This window comes from Podarcis muralis, chromosome 10 (genome assembly GCF_964188315.1).
Source record: "Podarcis muralis chromosome 10, rPodMur119.hap1.1, whole genome shotgun sequence".
NCBI classification, from domain to species: Eukaryota; Metazoa; Chordata; class Lepidosauria; order Squamata; family Lacertidae; genus Podarcis; species Podarcis muralis.
Genome location: NC_135664.1, coordinates 41,201,502 through 41,225,053, shown reverse-complemented (window position 1 = coordinate 41,225,053; position 23,552 = coordinate 41,201,502). Strand labels below are relative to the sequence as shown.

At 41.8% G+C, this 23,552-nt stretch overlaps 1 protein-coding gene across 3 annotated transcripts in view; it reads left to right on the top strand.

Annotated features, from left to right (window-relative positions):
• The window catches only part of TMCC3 (transmembrane and coiled-coil domain family 3), a 106,425-nt gene that overhangs the window by 11,543 nt on the left and 71,330 nt on the right, over positions 1-23,552 (top strand). The window contains exon 1 of one of the 3 annotated variants that reach the window (XM_077934815.1): positions 12,408-12,695. The exons of the other annotated variants lie outside the window; for them this stretch is intronic. Coding sequence (XP_077790941.1) covers positions 12,627-12,695 — 69 coding nt within the window. The 5' untranslated portion in view covers positions 12,408-12,626. Of the gene's footprint in view, positions 1-12,407; positions 12,696-23,552 lie in introns of those variants that run through there. 3 annotated transcript variants of the gene reach the window in all.

The following is a 23,552-nucleotide window of genomic DNA, read 5'->3' as shown; positions in this document are numbered from 1 at the left end:
ATGGTTAAACTGCTAAGCTGAAGATAAATGACTTAAATTATTACAGAATAATAGCACATCTGCTAAGACCCTTCTAGTACTGCAGCAACAATAGACTTGTAATCGAAGAGGAATTCTTCATGTACAAGAAACATTTTGTTAAGCTGTAGTATGTGATTTTGGATATACATGATTAACAACAAACCCTCCTTTACAAGATAATATATGTTCCAGTTCTGGTTTATTTAATGAATCCCTTATAAACAGGACTGAGGGAGGAAAGGTGCCAAGGACAGGTCTATTGCATGACATTCTAAGATCCCAAAGGAAATTAGGCTCCAAACAGAACTGGCACAGCCTCATGCCTTGTTTGAGTTTGTGCCACCTCCAAATATGTAGTGGAGGTTTTGATGCAGAGATGCATTTAAATGAAATTGATTCCCCCTTCCCCCAAAGAGTGAGAGGGTGTGTGTGCGTGTGTGTGTGTGTGTTTCGGTGGTACAGTTGTATAAGTAGAATGTATCATGTGAATACTTGCATACTTAAATCGTTCTGGGTGGTGAAAGTCTTGCGCTGCCTGAATTATTACCATGATTTTGCCAGGATTAGTTCACCACTTTAAAATGTGGGAGGGATCAAGGATATCTTCCTGCAAATATGGGTGGCGTAATGAACTAGTGTATCATCCAATATGCTGTGACTAGGCCTTGTCCGGGAGCCAATGGGCTGCAGCCTGCAACAGGCTGTTTTAGTGGGCGGGTCCTGGGAGGGGGGGAAGTCAGACCCAAAAGAGAACCTTTTCCTTCTGATCCACTCCTAAACAGAAGCTTTAGCTTTGCTATTGCCCACATACTAACCCACGTTTTAGAGGCCTTTACCTTACTCTAGACAAAGTTGCTGGTCTTGGCAATGGGATGGTCTCTGCAATGTGGAACTTTCTACATTCCTCATAGCAATATGTGTGGTTTATCATTTAATTCCAGTGTTCCATATTTCTGTCACAACTTTTTCACTGCAGGCACTTTAAAGCACTTGGCTATATCAACAGCAGAGGTAAGCAGGGGATCCTTTAACGGATATTATGGTGTCCCTTTCGCGGGTGGCGCTGTGAGTTAAACCACTGTGTCTAGGGCTTGCCGATCAGAAGGTCGGCGATTCGAATCCCTGTGATGGGGTGAGCTCCCGTTGCTCGGTCCCTGCTCCTGCCAACCTAGCAGTTCGAAAGCACATCAAAGTGCAAATAGGTAAATAGGGACCGCTCCGGCGGGAAGGTAAATGGCGTTTCCGTGCGCTGCTCTGGTTTGCCAGAAGCGGCTTAGTCATGCTGGCCACATGACCAGTTGTACGCCGGCTCCCTCGGCCAATAAAGCGAGATGAGCGCCGCAACCCCAGAGTCGGTCACGACTGGACCTAATGGTCAGGGGTCCCTTTACCTTTACCTTTTATGGTGTCCCTTCAAGGCCCCAGCCCATTTTGGAGACTAGCATGTTTGCCATACAGTCAGGTAACAGGACAGGCTCACAGTCATGGTTCTTATGGTTGTGGGCCTGAAATCCCTTCAACTCTCTACTCCCCAACATGCATTTGGCATGCAGGCTGGGCCACGGTACTAGTTTGTAGTAAGATTGTCCTGTGACTAGATCCTCAGCTTATGCTACACCAAACTCTGCTAGCATTCTGGTCAATAAAAGCTGTGGCCATTTTTAATGCCACTGTAAGCAGTCTTGTCTTGCTTAAAATTCTCCATGCTATGCTGCAGGCACAACCATTGCTTTTGTGACAGAAAGCACGTGTACATAGTGAGGCCAGGTGGCCATCCGTTCATAGCCATCGGGTACAGAAAGAACTTGTTCTAACTCAGGGGCAGGAAGCTTGTGGCTAAACTACAATTCCCTTAATCCCTTACTAAATTTGCTAAACTACAGTTTCCATAATCCCTGGCCATTGGCCATGCTGGTCATTATCTAATATTTCAGCAAATGTGCCTGCAGGAGTTGTGAGATGCATGCAAACATAAGTTTGTTACAGTTTATAAGAAATTATTCATACACCCCACCCCCCGGTAAATAGTCCTTTTGCTACAGTGAATGAACTTGCTAAATCAAACGGCTCAAATAAAAAAAGCAAAAGAAAGGAATTCAGTCGTTAGCTTGAACTTTAATTGCTTGTTGAGTTTGTACTTCCTTACACATTAACGTTTTATTATCCCACCTGAGGAAGTGTAGCGTTGAGCTGAGTGCAGAGCTTATAAAATTAAAGTTTTGAAATCTGCATGCAGAGCTTTGTGCCTCCACCGGTGGTTCATTTTTAGCATCAGAGTAGGAATTCTCGTTAGAACCTATCATTCAATATGTTCTACCAGCAGAGAGAATTGAGAGTAGGCAGGTCCTTTCCATTAGTTCTCTGTTACTTTTCCTATAATTCCTGATATCAAAAGTGCTCTAGGGATTTACAGTGGAACAAGGCTATTAATAAAGCCTTGCACCAACAAAATTTCAGCATGCTCATGAAAAACTGAGCATCCTGAAAATGTGGCATTGATACAATAATACTTGAATAGTGCTTGCTAGATAAAGCAGTTCTATGGACTGGTGTCTGGGCTGGATGAGGGCCAATAAACTGACTGAATCCTGGCAAGATGGAGGCACTGTGGGTGGTTGCCCGCTTTGGATGAGCTCCCCCTAAAAGAGCAGGTTTGTAGTCGGGGGGGGGGTGACCCTTGATTCATCTTTGTTGCTAGAAGCCTAGGTGACCCCAGTGGCTAAGGGTGCCTTCTACCAATTTCTGCCGGTAAGACAGCTGAAACTGTTCTGGACTGGGATAGCTTGACCTCTGTTGTTTATGTGCTGATAGCCTCCAGGCTGGAGTAGTGCAATATGCTCTATATTGTGCTGCCCTTGAGATTGGTCTGGAAGCTGCAACTGGTGCAAAATGCAGCGGCTCAGCTGCTCACTTGGGGCAGGATATCACCAACACATTACCCTGCTATCAGAGAATTGCACTGGCTGCCAATGAGCAACTGCAGTAAGTTCAAGGTAATTGTTTTTGTGTATAAAGCTATGGACAGCTTGGACCAGGATACCTGAAAGATCACCTCACACCTTATATACCCAATGTGCTCTGCAAGTGAGGACAGGGTTGGTGGACTTTGGTAATCTTTCGTAATATGACTCCTTGCACATGCCCAAAATTTGGCAACCTTAAATGGATCTTCTCAGTTTTGCGCCCCTTCGGCTTGGCGCCCTTGTGTGGGGGAACTGCCTGCACTGACCTAAATCCAGCACTGGTGAGGAATTCTTGCAATTACAATCTTATCAAGAGGTCTCTTCTGCACCATGTACAAATTAGGGACTTGAGTGTTGTAGCACCTACCCTTTGGAATTCCCTCCCCTTGGATATTAGATAGGCGCCATCTCTCTTGTCTTTTTAGCACCCACTGAAGACCTTTCTTTTTCAACATGTCTTTTAAGATATCTTTCCCAGTCTGTATCTGTAATTGAATTGTTTTTAAGATGTTTATATTGTTTTATCACTTCTTGCTTGCTGCCCTGGGCTCCTTTCAGAGTGTGGGAGGTATATAAATGTAAAAAAGAAAGAATATTACAGGATTGTAATTAGGAACTTTGAAACTTATGGGTGCAAAGATTTTTAAACTGACCTCTTCATATCTTAATGGTGATGTTGTGACAGCTTTAACCTGGAAGTCAAAGATTTGCAATACTTGTTGAGAATAGGGACTTAAGTAAACAAATAGTTTCCAACATTAATTCCTAAACTTGAAACGTATTATTTTTCCCAATTTCTGTGCAAAATATTGGTAGAAGGAGGTGTTCAGTGTATTTTTGCAATACTCCATGTTACAGTGGAGAAATTCTGTCATGTTGCTCAGGCTTGGGAGGCCGCAGATGGAAGAGGAAATGAGTTGGTAGATTTCTAGTGGTTAGAGAGGGGAAGAACTTAATTTATTTTTATTATTATGTTTGTTCACTTATCATTATGGGGCGGTGGAATAGACAATACAGTAACAAAAGAAAGTTAAAATCCTGTCTCATTGCCATAGGTGTCCAGCAGGAAAATAATTTCCTGCGTTTCAGATCCTGTAAGATACAAAATATTCAGCTTCTCTGGGACCAACAAGACTGAAATATATCCAGTTTCCTTTAATATAACAGTAGTTCTGGTTTGGTGGGCTGTTGTACAGTATTAAGCTTCAGATATGCTGTCTGCATTTAAGATTGCCAGTTATGAGTTTTGCAGCTGTTTCAGGGTACTCCAGAATATGCCTCCAGCTGGGAACACTATGATTTTCATACAAATGCATTTGTACAAACTGATGGGTTTTAATAGTTCCCACATGCCCAATTTTGTACATATTGTTCTTCATTGCTAAGCTCCCTGCACTATTATCACCTGGCTACTGAAACATTGATTCACATTCCTGTACAAAAAAGAACCCCCTCTGATTAAAATCTATTAATACATCCAAAACAATTTGAGATCACCCACAGATGATCTTTGTGTAAGCTACAACAACTGTAATGTGGATTCAGATTACAGCAATTACCTGAGAGCAATAAAGGGTTTTCTTTCTGTGTACTGGCTAATACATGCTTCTGATTATGAAGTGCTTAAGATTACTCTTGCAATGCCAGGAAGGCTTTAGAAAGACTACAGTATTTTCAAGAACTGACTCAATTTGCCTTTCTTAACAAAATGGTTATCTTTTGTTTGTTTTTACTGTGTTGAACCCAAGGCCAAAAAGTGATTAACCTGTAAAGTGTGAAGATAAAGTGTCTTGTGACGGGCTAATATATGTAAACTATCTCATTTGCCTTTGGAACAGAAACCACATTTCTTCTAATTAGATAATATGTTATTGTAATAAGACTGTTAGGCTTCACAGCACAAATAAAAATTCTTTATACTTCTTTTAAATTGGCTACTATACAAATAATCCAGTCAACTAGGTCCTCAAATGCAATATTGTAGAACCACTGCATATAACATTATACAGGAAGACAGCTGAACCAGCAATACCATGGTTTTCTCCTAGCAGAGAGTGGGAGAGGCAAACATAAGTTCAGTTGCAGGCTGCTGTCTTTTCCTGCAGCATTCTTTGATGTCAGGACAGACTTTTCAAAGCACATGGTTCAGCTTGTCACTTGAAATAGCAGGCTGATGCGTTGTTTTGCAAGCAAATATACTTGTGAGAAGGTTTTTAGCCTGCTGCTTTACTTAGCAAGGCTGTAGTACATAATCGGTGACAGTGAGTAAATCCACTTGCAACAAGGTGCCCTAGTCTACCCTTTCACAGGCCAAGCTGGAGTATCTCATGCATGAGGAAATACTAATTTTGAGAAAGCATCCCAGCCCAGCACTTGGAATGTTGAAGTGTTCTTTATGCATAAATCATCAATGTACAAAGACCAGCACAGTACAGTATTGGGTCAACTAATGAAGGGCACACCGAACACTGTCAAGGAGATTGAATTTAATATAGCTTCTGGTTATTTTATCAATCTATCAAGAAAACTGCATCACCCACCCAATTTTAATTTGCTGAAAATACTGTGTCTGATAAGTGTGTGTGTGTGTGTGTGTGTGTGCGCGCGCACACACGCACACACACACACACACACACTGTAGCTTGTGCTATTAAAATTTTGTGGAAAATACTTCAAAATTTGGCAGGTCTCAGAGAAATTGCTTCATGTAGCAGCAAAAATTGACAGGTATGGGATACAGTATCAGCAATCACTATTGCAGTCTAGCAAAACGTGATACCAGCAGAACCAAATATCTATGGGTACAGCCATAGAACATAATTATGTGCTTAATTGACATAACTCATAAACGCTGCTGTAGTTGTTGTCGTATAAGCCTTAGGTTGCCCTACCAGAGCTACTGCAGAGTATAAAATTGTGCTGCACAACTATTAGCTACTATATTGGGCCAACAGAATGAGAAAAGTGTGTTATAGTGAGAAACGATAGTTACAGTTTTCCAACTAGCTTTCGAAAATAAAGAAAAACCAACTTTTTAAAGTTTACCCTAGTGGTCCTTGAGATCTAGAGCTTTGCTTCAGGACTCAAATGTGGAAACAGTGGGCCTCCAACTGGACAACCATTCCCAGCGTCACTGACTTCACAATGTTGTGAAGGCTATCTGTATGGTGCACTCAAAGTAGTTTGCACCTCTATAAAATGTCCCATGATTATGCATTAGAGCTCCGGATTTTAATATCTTAATAATTGTGGTAGACATGACAAGTTAATAATTTTGTAAGGCATAATTCAAGGGCATTATTCAGGGAAAAGGAGCCAAGATCTAAACAGAGTTTTGTTCATTTCAAAAATTCAAGGTATATCAGTGTGGTACTAACATCTGCAAATTCCAATTGATTTTACTGCTGTTTAAGGAAGATTTTTGTTGTCAGTGTAACAGTTTTTCTTTGCATTGGCTCTTCCATCACCTGCTGAGCTATTTGTATTAACTGACTGTTGGGGCTTCAGACAAATGGATTATATACCTGTGGATATTGTGCTTCTGTAGAGCAAACTCCCACAGTGGCTGTTCAGTGGATGGATTAAAGCATTTACTGGCAAAATTACATGTAAGCTAAAATAGCGGGCTTGGAACTTTCAAAAAGTGTTATCTCTTTATTCAAAGCACTCTGTACTATGCATTAAAAGCAGATTCAAAGCACATTATTTCCCCCAAAGAATTCTGGGCACTGTATTTTATTAAGGGTTAACTTTGTGAGGGGTAAGCTACAATACCCAAAATTCATAGAGGGAAAGGATGGGTTTCAAAGGTGCTTTAAAGTATAGTGTTTATATGATTTTGGTCAACTTCCCAAGTAATTTGCATTTACTAAATGTCTGTAGTTCATTAACAGTACACCTAAAATATATGCTTTTTATTCCATTGCCACATTAAATAGTATGGTTGAGATTATCTCCAGGAAGAATGGCATTTTAAAAAATCAGAACTGATGCCATGTGACGATATGTAGATAGCTGCTCTGTGATAAGCATTACACCTACCTTTTAGATTTCATTGTGAATTGTCAATTCGGTCCTTCAGTGTGTCTCAGGCTGTCTATATTACCAAGTTAAAACACAGCTACTGCAGATGGTTCTTTTTCTCAATTTGGATCAAAGCTGGTACAGTATAGGGAAAAACTAATCCAAACCCAGTATTTCATATGGAACAACTAGATATGAAATGTGGTTATCATTGCATGTCCTTCACTTCCCAAATCAGTGATGGGAATGCTCCGAATAAGGAGCATTATAACAAGAAACCTTTGCCTTCTGATGTAAACTACACGCATTGTGTCACTGGCTAACCTAATGTGCAGATAAGCTGAAGAAACCAGAATCAAACCTTGGTCTGAATGCTGCTTGACAAGCTTTAATAACAACTGATGAAACAGTACGTTTTTAACTAACAACTTAAAGATGTGCACTTTGGCTGTGATCCTTAAGCACATTGTTTTTTTTATTTAATCAGCAAGATGTGTCCTCTTCAAGTCAATGTATCTTTGCTCCAAGATGCTGTTATCTAGATCAAGATGGCTTATCTAAGATGGCATGGTGTCACACAGCGCATTTGATCCTGACAAGTACATCTTGTTACTGTAAACTCGACAAATCTGCTTTTGGTTCTTAGTTATAACCCACACAGTATTGCAGTTGCCTGTCAGAACAAGTATTACAGCATTGCCATTGTGTTCCTCTGATTTTGTCTCTATTCTGGGATTTGATATTGCTCATAGCGCAACTTATAACTTCAAGAAGAGGAAGAAGACAAAATAATGATCTCAATGTTAGTATTGTATAACTGTAGAGTTGCTAAGTCGAATGCCTGTGTGGTGATCGATAATGTGGGGAGTTTTTATTTCATCGTATCTTCTATCCTGAACTGAAGGTGTTACGATGATGCTGTGTATTATTTGTATAGCGCAGGGGTTGGCAATCTCTGGCCTGTAAGCCAGTCTTGGCCCACCAAGATTTCTAATTTGGCCTACAAGGTCTTTCCCCCCCAAAGCACGCTTGGCTGTTAACAATTGAGTGTGTGACATCGGCTGATGAGCAGGGTTCAATTCTGCATTTGCTGTGCATGCCAGTTTCCCACAGGGAATATTTGCAATTCACTTCTAATGGAAGCCTGGGATTTATAATACATAGGTGTCACAGACTGCTAAGGACAGCTATGTTGCTACAAAGGCTGACTATGTGCCTTGTCAGTTTTTTTTGTTATGCTAGTTTGCATTAGAGACCACCTTAATCGGGATAATGGTCCTTGATTAAAAACCAACGAAATCTTTTGATAGGTTAAAGGGTTCTGACTGTATAAAATAAAAAGGAAGTCTGAGTGGCAGAGCATGTGAAGGGCTCATGTGAGAGTCTGCATCTGGGAGCTGAAGCAGCAGCATTTGCCGGTAGAAGAAGCAGAAGCAGAAGCCAGAGTAGAACTGAGAGGTCCTAGCAGCAGCAGGCAGTGGCTGTCCAAAGAAGAAGATCAGGAAGCTGAAATAACAGAAGGCTGAAACTGAGGAGGTCTACAGGGAGAACAAGACTCCAGCAGCAGCCCTCCAGAATAGTAGGAGTCAAATGGTCAGCTATTGGCAGTTGTCCACAAGAAGCAGTAAGAACAAGACTCCAGCAGCAGCCCTCCAGAATAGCAGTAAGTCAAATGGTCAGCTATTGGCAGTTGTCCACAAGAAGCCTAGACAGAAGACAGTATAAACCTGTGAGTTGGCTGGGGAGGAAAAGATAAGAGTATTTGGCTATTGGCTTAGACTAGGAAAAATATCTAGGTAGGTTTACAGAAAGTGTCATTTAAAAATCTAACCTGCAAATATATTACGTTATTTTGTATAAGTTTTAATAAATAATTTATTTGTTTGGCTTTTAAACTTAAGTCTTATAGTCACCCCTCCCCTATTTAATAAGTGTTTAACTTTAAAGCTTTTTTAAAATGAATTTTATTAGCATGCTGGGGGAACGATTTGTTGAATAGTCATGTGCTGATGCTGTCTTGGCCAGAAGTGAGGCTACTAACCATGTTCACATTTCTAAGCCCTAACTTTTTGAAAGCAATATTTGAGCACAGTGTCAAAACGTCAAGACATAACAAGCAGCTGTCTTGTAAGCAATGTTTGGCCCTTTGCCACTGCCTTGAGTCCCTCATCTGATTCCTTTCACTTTTCAGTGGATAGGGAAAAGCAAAACAGATGAGAGAAAAAGTGAAAAAGGAATTGGTCAGTTCTCCCTTGAGTATCACCCTCCTCTGCCTCTAGCTTTGACAATTAATCCCTGCTTTCCTACTGCAGGAATCTGAATTATAAATATATTGTAGAAGAAAGCATGGGAAAAGAATACCACTAGTAAAAAACAACAGTTTCAGGGCTTTGGAGTATGATACAATTATTTGCTAAAACATAGGCTCCTTGCCTTCTTGAACAATGAAGCTGTCAGAAAAGTCGGAGCAGAAATATATTTCACACTGATTTTCCTAGATATATTTTCTCCTGCAGCTTCTTTTTCTGTAACAAAAGAAGAGAGAATCCAGTCCTAAATAACTGCTTCAAGATAAGAACAGATTACCTTTAGTTTGGGAATACTTCTACAAGTATTTATCTTGCCAGAAAAAGATGTTAAAGCCTGTTGGTGATTTTGGTAATCCATAGATAAAATGGAGGCTAGTTGTCAGTGAGGATGAAAGTGGATTGTATGTATTTTCTAGAACTCCTGTACTGCCAATGAGTAATATATATATGAATGAAATTGGGCTTGCAGCAGTACAATGTTGCAGTATATCTCCATTAGCTGCTTTTTTGTATGAATTTATAACATCATCATCATCATCATTATTAGAATTTATATACCACCCTATACCCAGAGGCCTCAGGGCGGTTCACAGAATAAAATCAAAATATAAAACCATAAAATACATAATCAAAATAAAAACAACCCAATAGCCCCCAAGAAAAAAAAAACACATTTTAAAAGGGCATGGGGTGTCAATAAAATCAACCAAAGGCCTAGTTAAAAAGGCACATTTTTGCATTGGCCCCTAAAGGTGTATAATGAAGGCACCAGGCGAACTTCCCTGGGGTGACCATTCCACAGATGGAGAGTCACTGCAGAGAAGGCCCGTTCTTGTGTTGCTAACAAGACTACCTCCCTGGGCCTCATATGAGCTCTGCACGGGCCTCTGTTGGATGCCTTTAATTGAGGTTCCTCATTGCAGAATGTTAGACTTGATGACCCGAAGGATCTCTTCCAACTCTACAATTATATGATGCTATGAGTCTGTCTATGCAGTATGTGTGCTGATTTAGCCCTGTGTTTCTGTGAGCCACAATTGCACTTGACAACTTTTTTTCCTTTGATTGCCTCTCTCTGTAATCTATGAGTCGGCATAAGGTCAACCCATTTGCTACCCTGTCTTACTAACAAATGTGCCAACATGTTGAAAGAAGCACTGCAGCCGCGATGAATGATGTCTGCTTCTAATAGGTATCAGTTTGTTAGTGTAGCAAAGTGTAGGCACCAGTCTGGCAATTTGAAGGCTAATGTTGCAGAAGAGTCATGCACACACCTCTTAGTGGTATCTAGGAAACTGTGTTACCAGATGTTTGACCATTCTCATACACCTAGAAGAATAGGGCTCCTCCCAAAATCATTCTTGTATACAGGCAGATAGGAATTTAGAGTTGTTCAGTACACCACAAAATTGAGCAGTGAATTAGAACAGATTGAGGTTGAATCCTGACAAGACAGAAGTAATGTTTTGGGGGGACAGGGGGCGGGCGGGTGTGGGGGATTCCCTGGTCCTGAATGGGGTAACTGTGCCCCTGAAGGACCAGGTGCGCAGCCTGGGAGTCATTTTGGACTCACAGCTGTCCATGGAGGCGCAAAGTTAATTCTGTGTCCAGGGTGGCTGTCTACCAGCTCTACCTGGTACGCAGGCTAAGACTCTACCTGCCCGCAGACTGTCTCGTCAGAGTGGTGTATGCTCTAGTTATCTCCCGCTTGGACTACTGCAATGCACTCTACGTGGGGCTACCTTTGAAGGTGACCCGGAAACTGCAATTAATCCAGAATGTGGCAGCTAGACTGGTGACTGGCCGCTGGGGCCACATAACACTGGTCCTGAGAGATCTGCATTGGCTCCCAGTATGTTTCCGAGCACAATTCAAAGTGTTGGTGCTGATCTTTAAATCCCTAAATGGCCTCGGTCCTGTATACCTGAAGGAGCGTCTCCACCCCTATCATTCAGCCCGGACACTGAAATCCAGCGCCAAGGGCCTTCTGGCGGTTCCCTCATTGTGAGAAGTGAGGTTACAGGGAACCAGACAGAGGGCCTTCTTGGTAGTGGTGCCCACCCTGCGGAACACCCTCCCTTCAGATGTGAAGGAAATAAGCAGCTATCCTAGCTTTAAAAGACATCTGAAGGCCCCCCTGTTTAGGGAAGTTTTTAATATTTAATGCTGTACTGTTTTTAACACCTGATTGAGAGCCGCCCAGAGTGGCTGGGGAAACTCAGACAGATGGGCGGAGTATAAATAAATTATTATTATTATTATTATTATTATTATTATTATTATTATTATTATTGAAGCCCTTGTTTTGCCTACCATGAGGGTGAATTCTGTTTTGATACAGTTGTTGTTCCAAGCAGCAGATCCAAGGAAGTTTCTGAAGATAAAAGCTGATTATTATAATATTATTTTGTAAGAGAGCTAATGGGGAGAAGAGAGCAAAGGGGTGAGAAACCTTTCCCCTTAATTTATGTAAAAAGTGTGGAGCAACCTAGTGTAAGTAGACACTGGAGGTTTGCCCCTACATGAGCAAGAGGGGTAGAAAGAGATGGATGTTAGGGGCTGGGGCGGTTTTTGTTCCTCACCTCTGAACAAGAGTTTGGAACAATATCTGAGAATGTAGAAGCTCCTAGGAGAGGATTATAAATTGGTAATCTGGCACACAGCCAGAGCTATTTTAAGATTGCTATCTGTGCTGTAATGGCCAAAGTCCTCTGGGGTTGTTTGTATATTTTAACAAACGAATGTGGTTCCACCTCTTCTTACCTAGATAATATATTTTTCTGGGAAGTTTGAGAGCACCCCCAGAAGAACAGGCAAATACTTTCTGAGAAGCCTAGTTGAATCAGCTCTTAGAAAAATTCGAATGAACAAGCCCTTCCAGCTGCTGTATTGTAGAAAGGAAGCAGTCTACTTATATGTGTTCTCCTCTTTATTAAGTCAAGTCTTTTATGTTCGTCCTGGTTCTATAATCAGCATGATTCAGGGCTGGTCTAGTGGTTGCCACACCTTTGTATTACATAGTTACATACTGTCTGTAAGTCACATGACTGACTTGAATTTAATTGGTATCGCAGTCACTTGCAGCAGCTCAGCCTATCTGGCCATCAACTGCAAATGCCATCCATGAACTTTGCCTCCTTAGGAAAGCAGACTTTGTTTTTGTGTTACAGGTTTCAACTGGTATTACCTGCCGCGTTGTGCTGTTTGTTGTAGGTACTAGTGCTAGTACAAGTCATGGCACAAGCTGGTGTGCAGGCTGCCTTGTGAAGGCAAACCCAGGACCCTAAAATAATTCTTTTTGACCAACTAAATGGCAGACCCAGATGGGGATTCAGATGAAGGCTTGAAATTTAAGCAGAAAACTTGTGCAGATCTGCTGGTAAGGAGTTAAGAAATTAAGATGGTGGTCCAATGTCTTTAAGAACACCGAGGTTTCTCAAATTCTGTCAGAATCATTAATTTGATCTTTTGGTCTCTGGTAAACAAATTGTGCATTTTATTAACCTGCCGTTTTGATTTAATGCAAAGGAGTGTGTGGTTTTGTGGGTGGGATGAAAAAAATCCCAAACAAGATTTTTGATAATGGCTTTTGTTATTTCTAAGGTTGTGTGTGTGTGTGTGTGTGTGTGTGTGTGTGTTTGTGTATACAATTTAAATATTCAATTTAATTTTTTAAAATCTATATTTGGCCTATAGATCTAGTGCCCTCTATCATAGATTCAAAAGCACATATCCATATATGAACCATGCAATCTTTAGAACACATTTGTATATTACCTTGAAATAATTGAGGATACTCAAATCACTAATACATGTTTGCCTGAAGTGGGAAAACGCATTCCTATGAATTGATCACCAGAGCAGTTTCACGTCTTTTCATGCTCCAGTTGTATGTTACCTTATACAAAGACTTGAAGAGACAGTCAAAACCAAATTACAAATAGGAATATTATCTCATAAAAAGTACTATCATGGTTTACAAGCCTCAGTTCCACCAAGTGCTTATGACGGCCTGATAATCTCTTGAGACCTTGGGGTGTTAAATGGGTAGATGTTAAAATGAAGTGATTGTCTATAAAATATAACTGCAGTGATCAGACAGGATGGCTGGATATCCCATGCCTTGTTGTGTCCTGAATTACATAACTACTGTAAGTGAGCATGTGCAAATATCTGTATCTTTTGATTAAACTGAAATGTTTGTTCCTTCCAGTAGCACCTTAAAGACCAACTAAGTTAGTTCTTGGTATGAGCTTTCGTGTGCATGCACACTTCTTCAGAAGTGTGCATGCACACGAAAGCTCATACCAAGAACTAACTTAGTTGGTCTTTAAGGTGCTACTGGAAGGAATTTTTTTTGTTTTGACTATGGCAGACCAACACGGCTACCCATCTGTAACTGAAATGTTTGTGTTTGTTATGGAAAAAGATAAACGACCTTATAAACATTTTCATATGAGACACTTGGCTTGATGACTAGAATGTAAGGAAAACACGCTACTGATTTGTATCTGAAATGCATACATATGTTTAAATTATACTTCAAGAGCAGGATGACTACTATAAGCATATAGCATATTCAGATGAAAGCTTAAGATGAAATTGTGCAGCAATTACTGTAGTCTGTTATTAATGAGCTTTCGAAGTTCTCCAAATTATTCTCTCCCTTTCCCTGAGGTAAAGAAAGAACATGTAAAACAGCAAGAAAGCCAGAAAGAAACAGTGCCATTGCAAATTGTGCATAATTTCTCATTAAGGGTCTTGATTTTGCTGGGTACTGAATACTCATCACATTGACGTGTGGTTTGACCTCATAGGATTAGAAAATGTGGGAAAGAATATAATAAAGGTGGGAGGTAAGTTATGCTTTTGCATGTACGGTACTTTGTTTCTGGTAGCAATGTGAAGGATACTTTTGGTGACTTTGCATCTTTGTGGAGCAGTAGGTTCCAGGGGGTCTATGGATTCCTAAGTACTAAAACCTTGCTGATTTAGATGAAACATCTAAGGATCAGTTTGCAAAAGGAAATGTTTGTCTTCCCAGAGGTACTACTAGCATACAGTTGTACTTTGGGTTAAGTACTTAATTCGTTCCGGAGGTCCGTACTTAACCTGAAACTGTTCTTAACCTGAAGCACCACTTTAGCTAATGGGGCCTCCTGCTGCTGCCGTGCCGCCGGAGCATGATTTCTGTTTTCATCCTGAAGCAAAGTTCTTAACCTGAAGCAATATTTCTGGGTTAGCGGAGTCTGTAACATGAAGCATATGTAACCTGAAGCGTATGTAACCCGAGGTACCACTGTATTATGTAGGGCTGCATGTGACATTTTCTTTTCATCCACATCCAAGTTGAATCTCATGCACAAATTACTTTTCTGTTTACATCTTCTGTGGTGCTGATGATGCCAAGGCTGCAGGTTCGATCCCCGTATGGGACAGCTGCATATTCTTGTATTGCAGAGGGTTGGACTAGATGGTCCTCAGGATCCCTTCCAACTCTACAGTTCTATGAGTGTACATGTAATTTCTAATTCTGTAATGCCTGAGTTGGCTTACAATATTTATTAGGTGATTTAGAACCAACTCATTAAAATCAACACCAGAGCAGGATGCAACATAAACATATATTGTTACACGTCACCCCATTCTCCGTGAGCACAGAAAGATGGCGTCGTTAGTGGTAGCTCTATTTTGTGCTCCGCGTTGATAATATAGACTTATCAGTGTTTTTTTGTGTTTTTTAGCACTTTTAAAGCTTTTTTTAGCACTTCTAAAGCTTCTTTTCCTTTTTTACTGAGCTTAGTAGTTTTAAATTATATTTTTCTTTTTATTAAATGCCAAAGGCCTATTTTTATCTAAAAGAGGTCCGGCAAGCCGCCCTACCTTCACGAAGACGGTAATTAACAGACGGGGAGGCCAGCTACTCCTCTGGAAGGACGCCGAGGTTTTTATCTAAAAAAAAAAAAAAAAAAGAAGAAGGAAGGAACTGAAGCAGCTACAACCCCAAGAAACATAAGGCAAGTTTAACTCGATAATCATTCTAAGGGGACTTTTTTCTTTGTTATACTGCCTAGCTACTTTACTGGTTACGTCGTGAGGCTGCTGAATGAGGGAGAAAGAAAGGAGTTATAGTATGAAAGCCCAGGACCAGTAATATTTTCTAACATCTTAAATGACTGACACCTCACAAGCCCCGATGTAAATTGCTGGAGAAATTAACAAGTTGGTGAGGTTGGAGAGGTTTAGGAGGTAACTTCCACAAATCGGCATCTCTGTTATTGCTTACTCCAGCTTAGAACAAAAGATAAATCGCCGACAAGTAAGCACCCTCTACCATATATCCATATATACTCATATATCCACTATGGTCCTCACTAGGAAAAAATACAAGGACCAAGGAATTTTGCCTAACTCACCACAGAGCCCGATGGAGCGCCGAGAGAGACAAAGTAAAATTATCAGCTACTTTCCCCAAAAAGACTCGAGTAAGAGAATTCAGAAGGAGAGTATTCTAGATGTAGCTATGCCTTTGCCACCCACAGTGCTGGATTGGTCAACACAGCTAAAGGACTTGCAAACAAACAACAAGAGGACAAACCATCCAACAAATCTGGCCCAAGAACTTGCCATAGCAGAGAATGCTACAAAGGCTAATACAGCCAACACACCTGATGCTAATCCTCATTTGCCATCGCTGGAACTTGGAAGTAACCTTTCAACCTATTGGTTGAAAGCCAATGACAATGGAACAGAAACGCGAGGTGATTATCTTCGGGAGCAGATACACCAGATTTCTACGGATCTCCTTAACGTCAAAAATTTTTTAGCGATAACAAATGGGCTCCTCCTGACTCTAGTGGATAATTTCAAACAACATGTGAGCGCTTCAGACCAGATTACAAATCCCCTAGCCAGCCCGGATCCACCATTGTCCACCAAACCCCGGAGGAAAAAAGCTGAGCGCAAGACGAAGAGAAGCAAAAATATGAAAAACCTAAGGCGGCCTAAGACAACTCACCGTACTTGTAAAAAATATTGGCAGAAGCTCTTTAACCTTCTTCCATCCCTCTCCACAAGTGGAACAAACAAATCTAACTCGAGTGCCACCAATGAGACACGTAAAGTAGATACATCCATAAAAGAATCTAAACCAAGTTTTGAAGAATTAACTCCGAGCTGGGACAAAGGATCTAATCCATCTACAGTTATACCGCCTCAGAGTCCTCTTATGGCCAGCACAGAATCTGCAGACAGAGGTGAGCTGGCGACCCAAACTATTAAGGGGAACCACTCCTCTCAAGCTCGACAGATGTTGTGTCCCAAAAGAGAATGGAGTTTAGTCCTAACCCCTCAAAAGCTCGTCTTTGCTAATTACCCCAAACCGCCCAGATTTTATGTAGGGTCGGACCGTATAGACCATTTTTTGTCCATTATAAGTGGCATTTTACCGGGGGTAGTAAAAGCAACTGACATAGCCGCTATAGAGTATCTACATCAAGATGATTGCTCGGTACGAGCATTGATTACTTTTTTAGATCACAATCTGGCCAGTTTTATGTTTAGAGCTAAAAACCTATTCAAAAAAGAAAGAATAGTCCTATTAAGAACATTTGAAAACAGAGCACCTTTAACCTCTCTGATGGGGCCCAAGGGCATAGGAATGGAAGCTCACAAAAGGAAAAAAACCAACCATCAAAACCATCAAAATAGAAAGCATAAGTTCCAGCAGGATCATCTCCATCAAACAGTACCAAATGAAAAAAAGGAAGCCCCACATCCAACTGGCGCCTGGCCTCTCACGTGTGATAGTGAGGACTCCGCTTGGGAGGAAGAACTCTCGCTGATAAAGCGTTTCCGGTCACTGCATTCTCCAGCTCAAACTGAGATCTTGAAAAGACTTGATTTACTTCGAAGCAGACTAGTAAAAAAGGATGACCAAGGTGAGACAATGAAGGACCCTTATGCGCAGCCCATATCTCCCAAATGTCTAGTGGATAAGAAGACAGTGGGAGGCACCTTCAAATGTGTAGACGTGGAATTACAATCTGAGCCCCCTGTGATGTACAATAAAGTAAAACCAAATCAATGTGTGAAATCTCAAAGCTCCTGGCACAGCTACCTTAAACTGTCTCCGAATGAATTAGCTTCCCCCCCAACTCCAAAATCTAGCCCCAAATCACCAAGAAGAGAGGATCACTACACTCTCTCCAAGCAGTCATCCTCGAAAAGAGCCAATGGGTGTGTTTTTTTAGACACCAAAGAACTGCTGGACGTGGTGGTGACATAGATCCAGCTCCCCGAAGGGCCCGGGGCCTAAAAGTGCTGTCTTGGAACATCGCGGGTTGGCACGCCAAGAAAAATAACCAACAATTTATGTGCTACCTTAAGCAATTTGACATCATCTTCTTTCAGGAGACATGGCAGAACGACCCCATATTTCTCAATGGGTATAACTGCCACCACCTGCCTGCCTCTCCATCTCTAAAGGGCGGCAGATCTAGTGGCGGCCTAGCTTGCTTCATTTCCACGGAGCTGGCGCATTCTCTAACAGCCCTACCCAGCTGCAATTCTTTAGCAACAGCCGTTCTACTTAGCCTCAAGAGAACTACCCTTTTGCTGGTCAATGTCTATATTCCCCCAGGCCAAAAAAACCCCGTTGTCAAGGCTACATGGGCTGAACTAGAGGCGTTTTTAGAACCTCTTGAATCTACTTACCCGTCTGCCCTGACTATTGTGTGTGGAGATTTTAACGCTCGTATAGGAACAGATGACATCAGTCTATACACTCACTTCAACCTATTTATGGACCCTGAAGAACAGACGGATATTGGTGCGACACGACTGTCCAAAGATAGCAGAAGTAATTCTTCAGGTCTCTGCTTAGTGCAGGCTGCCAGACGGAGGGAACTGCTGATATTAAACGGCAACATAGAGGGGGATCGCCCCGGGGAATATACCCATTTTTCCAAGGCAGGGGGAAGCGTTATAGATTATATTCTAATCTCAAGATTTGCCCACAGCTTTGTAAGGAAGTTCCAAGTAGGCCACAATACTCTGAGTGACCACCTACCTCTAATTCTAGAGCTTGCAGGTCGGCCTTTTGACTATTCCATTGCCGAGCCACAATATATACCTTCTGTAAATTTGGGTATACTTGCTCCCAAAAGACTCAAATGGTCCCCAATATTGAATGAAAATCTAACCCTCCTCCTTCAGTCAGCGGAGTTAAAGCTTATTCGATCCGCTATTGTGACAGGCAATTCAGTAGACGCGATTATGGAACGCTTTAAATTACTTTTGGAAAGACTGAAATCCCATTTAACAACAGCGATACATAGCTCCGCTACAAAGAGGGCAAAGAACGGAGCTAGCTGGTTTGACCTGGAGTGCAGGCAAACAAGGAGACAAACGAGAACAGCCTACCAGAGATATAGGAAATCAGGGACTGCCATCCTACTTAATGCTTATATTTATCTGAGACGGTCCTACAAACAATTATTAAGGAGAAAGAAATTGGAAGCTGAACGAGCCGCATGGCAAAGTTTGGTTAAGGCATCGCACGAGAAAGATACTACTTGCTTTTGGCGAACCATATCTGGTCTACTGGACCAGGAGCGCACTAATTCCATCTGTACAGTGGAACCAATGGAGTGGTTGCGCCATTTTCAATCTTTGTTCTATGACCAGGAAGTCCAACATTACAAACTATGCATCCAATTGGAGGACCTACCTCATTGGCCACCAGTAACTGTAAAGGAAGTTGAGAACTTAATCGCACAATTAAAGAACAATAAGGCCCCAGGGAATGATTACATCCCTGCCGAACTTCTGAAGTCCAACATTGGCTGGTGGGCCCCCCTGCTGGCCTCTCTATTTTCTTGGATTGACTCAACGGGTCTACTTCCAGATGGTTGGACAGAGGCAATAGTTATTCCAATCTATAAAAAAGGACCTATGCCAGACCCGGCGAGCTATAGACCAATCAGCCTTCTGCCTATACCCAGCAAACTATATGCCAAACATCTTTATATTAAGCTAACTAGCTGGCTGGAAACTGAAGCTATTCTAGCGGAAGAGCAAGCGGGTTTCAGGCAAGGCAGATCCACCATAGACCATTGCTTCACCCTAGCCTATTTAATTGACAAATATGCCAAAAAATCCCGTGGGGTGCTATACGCAGCCTTTATTGATCTAAAGGCTGCCTTCGATTCAATTCCACGTGCAAGACTCTGGGACAAATTGAGCACATCAAGTATAGACAAAAGACTATTATTTCTGATCAGCTGTTTATATAAAGACACGGTGTTGTATGTAAGAACTTCGTTAAATGGCCATCTTATAGGACCAGTTCCTGTCAGCAAGGGGGTCAAGCAAGGTTGCATCCTGGCCCCAGTTCTATTCAACTTTTACATCAATGATATGGTTAACTGTTTGTCATCTCCGGACTTCCATGCCCCCAAACTGGCTGACAAATCAATATCCGTGCTTTTGTATGCTGATGATGCGATACTCCTATCTCGAACAAGAATAGGCTTAAATAGGCTCATAGGTGAATTTTCAGCATACTGTAGGAGAGAGCAACTGGTAATAAACTATCAGAAAACCAAAACCATGGTTTTTGCAAGGAAATGCAGACAGTACAGCTGGAGGATGGATGACCAGATAATTGAACAGGTTAAAGCCTTCAAATATCTGGGTATCGTCTTCCAGTCGACCGGGTCCTGGGATGTCCATCAAAAATATGCCAAAGAAAAAGCAGCTCAAAGTATTAAGATGCTGTCGCGCTTCTTTTACACGAAGGGGGGCAGATACATCCCAGCAGCCTTTGAAGTCTTTCAAGCAAAACCTCTGGCGCAGTTACTGTATGGGGCACAAATCTGGACGGGGAACCACTGCTCCAGTCTTGAAACTGTTCAGTCTAAATTCCTAAGGCAGATATTCGGCGTCCCCTCCTGTGTTCCAAACGCAGCTTTACGACTCGAGGCCTGCCTTCCATCTGTAGAAACTCAGACCTGGCAAAGAACACTCAACTATTGGCTTCGTCTTAATCTAAATCCACCTGGTCTACTGCCTCTAGTAATGCAAGACTCTCATAAAAGCATGTGGTTCAAAACTGTGCATCAAAAACTCCTTACATGCGGTCTGCATTCGCAATCCCTATTATCAATGGGCCTCATTAAAGCAAAGAGTCTAATAGGCCAGCGCCTGAAAGACATTGAACGGCAAAACAACCTGACTATCTTAAAGAAACTGTGCCCATGGTATACCTACTTTCCCCCTTCCCATTTTGACTTTCCAGCTTCATATTTGTTTAAATTAACCATCCCAAAATACAGACGTGCCTTTACATTGGCTAGATGGGATGTTCTTCCCTCTGCCGTACTCGAAGGTCGTTACCAAAAGACTCCATTTGAAAAACGACTCTGCCCATGTAGAGATGGTAACACGGAAACAGTGTCCCACGTCCTCCTATCCTGCCCCCTCTACAAAGACCTAAGGAATGAGATTATTACTCCACTCATTCTCCCCAACCCCGGCCGTTCACAAGACATTATACTGTTTTTTCTCTTATCTGATACGGATAGTCAGACAACAGAGAAGGTCGCGAGGTACATCGAGAGAGCTGTGAAATTGAGGGCCACCATCTGAGTGACAGACTTGTTCATCTGACGGACCTCCTTCTGTTTGTTTTTATCTTCCTTTTATTCTTATTTTATTTTATTTTTATTTTTAATTCTTGCATAGCTGTGGCCTGTTGGCTTTGCTAATAAAGTTCTGATTCTGAGCAGTGTGAGATTCCAGGGGTTTCAGTCACTTACCTGTTTCCTTTTGGGAATAAGGCACAGCAGAGACTATGGTGTCTTTATTATATATGGTTTATTTGCACATATATAAACCTGAACCTAAATGAAGGGATTTCAGAGCATTCACATCCCAGGAGGGTCCAGCCTCCTCCATAAGCCTCCTCCTTGGATTCAAAGGACAGCAAAAAGCCACCCTCTGTCTCTTTCCCAGCCTGTCATCTTCAGCTCACTTGGAGTTCTGTCCTGCCTTCTTCTCACTGCTAACCAGTTCCAAGCCTATGTCATTCAAAGCTGAAACCCTAAACCTGGCCTTTGCCTCTGTCCACTAGCACCCAGCAAAAAAGGGACCCCTACTTTTCCTTGCCCTCTGATGGTTCACTTGATGAGTCATCATTTGTCTTTGTCCTCTGCTGAGCTGGCTTGTCTTGTCAGCATAACTGAATCCAGGGGTTTTCCATGTTTAATCAAACCTTGATTAAGTCTAGCTTTTACTAAATTCATAACACATTTAGGTGGATTTAGGTTCCCCTCCCAACCTGGCAACTCATAACATTTTTATATAATGAAGTGATATAAAAAAATTGAACCACCACAACAATAGATATATTTTTACTGATTTTGAAATTTACTAATGCTCTGATGTGAGATTTGATAATTGAAAACAGTCCTTTTTCGTCAATCACAATTATGGGATTCACAGTTATGTTCATGGGATATATAGCCTTTCAAGGAAAAGGCTAAAGATACCTTTGCATAGGGCTGACACCACCAGGAGGCCGAGTGAGGCAACCCCCTTAGGCAGGAGGTGCTGGGGGACAGTGAGGTGTTGAAAGGAAGAGCTGTATGTGTCCTGCCCTGTGCCCTCACCCCTCTAAGATAGCCTGGTGCTCTGAGGTGAAGGCACAGGGCACTGTCTTATCACCACTGTTGAAGTAAATTCCAGCCCCTGGCTTGGTTAGTGTTTGGACATGGAATCATAGAATGATGAGATACATGTGTGTTCATGGGCATCTGAAGCCCACAGAGCGCAATCTCTCATCCAGAAAAGAAAGGTGCAAATTCCCTTTTCAGACATAAGAACACGTTTCAGAAAACCAAAGCTTTTCACTATACTGTATAAAAAATAGCAAATCATAATTTATGTAGGAGAATATTGGATATGGAGAGCTGAAGGAAATCAGATGGTAAGATGCTATTGCCAATGAGATTGAGAGAAAATGAAATTAACCCTAGTAACTATGTAATTCCACCCAGCAGTCTCTGTATGATATAGTTTTACCATTGCTATAAATTTAGTTTAATTTCCCCTCTTTCCATTTCAATAAAGAATACAATGTTCATTTTACATGTCATAGGAGAAATATAAAAATGTTGATTGCCAGAACACCACCTGTTGTCAAAACGTTTTGTTTTAAATCTCTTTCCACTTTTTTATTTTATTTTCTGACACATTTGTTCCCACTCATTTACTTGCAATTATAGTGATTAATTCCGCATTTCATTAGGGAAGTTCTATAATTTAAATGTCTTTATGCAACTCGGTCTCTGTTGGATTCGCAGGACATTACTGCAATACAATAAGAGTAATCATATATTAATAACTGTTTTAAAATGGTGTGTTCCACATACAAGGAGGAGCTACAGGTAGGCCACAGATTTCATAGCACATTGATTCTTGCACTTAAAAGACAGCCCCGTGGTTTTCTTCGGAGCTGAGGGCGATGAAACAATCGCTGAGACGGCTAGAGCGTCGGTGGCAGAAAACTCACTCCGAATCTGACCGGACACAGGTTAGAGCTCAACGTCGAGCCTACCAAGTGGCGATAGCGACGGCGAAGAAGACCTTCTTCGCCGCCTCTATTGCATCTGCAGAAAATAGTAGCAGGAGACTCTTTCAGGTGGTCCGCAATTTAACGGAACCACCTTTAACATCGGGGCCTTGTAAAGACCCCAAGATCTCCTGCAACGATTTTGCAAAGTTTTTTGCAGATAAAATCACTCATATTCGGAAGGAGCTAGACACCACCGTGGGAGCAGGGCTGGGGCGGGAGAGTGCTGGAGCTCTGTCTGGTCAAGTTGCATGGAACCAATTTCAATCCGTTACCCCCGAGGATGTGGACAGGCTGCTTGGACGCGTGAAACCAACCACCTGTCTCTTTGATCCTTGCCCATCCTGGCTAATAAAAGCAAGCCGGGAAGGGCTGGGCGATGGGCTCTGTGGGGTGGTGAATGCTTCCCTCTGTGAGGGAACATTCCCAGATCCGCTGAAAGAGGCGGTCATTAAACCGCTTCTTAAAAACCATCTTTAGACCCGGCCAGTATGGCCAACTATCGCCCAGTCTCAAATCTTCCATTCTTGGGCAAGGTGATTGAGCGTGTGGTTGCTGAACAACTCCAGGCACGCCTGGAGGATGCGGACCATTTGGATCCCT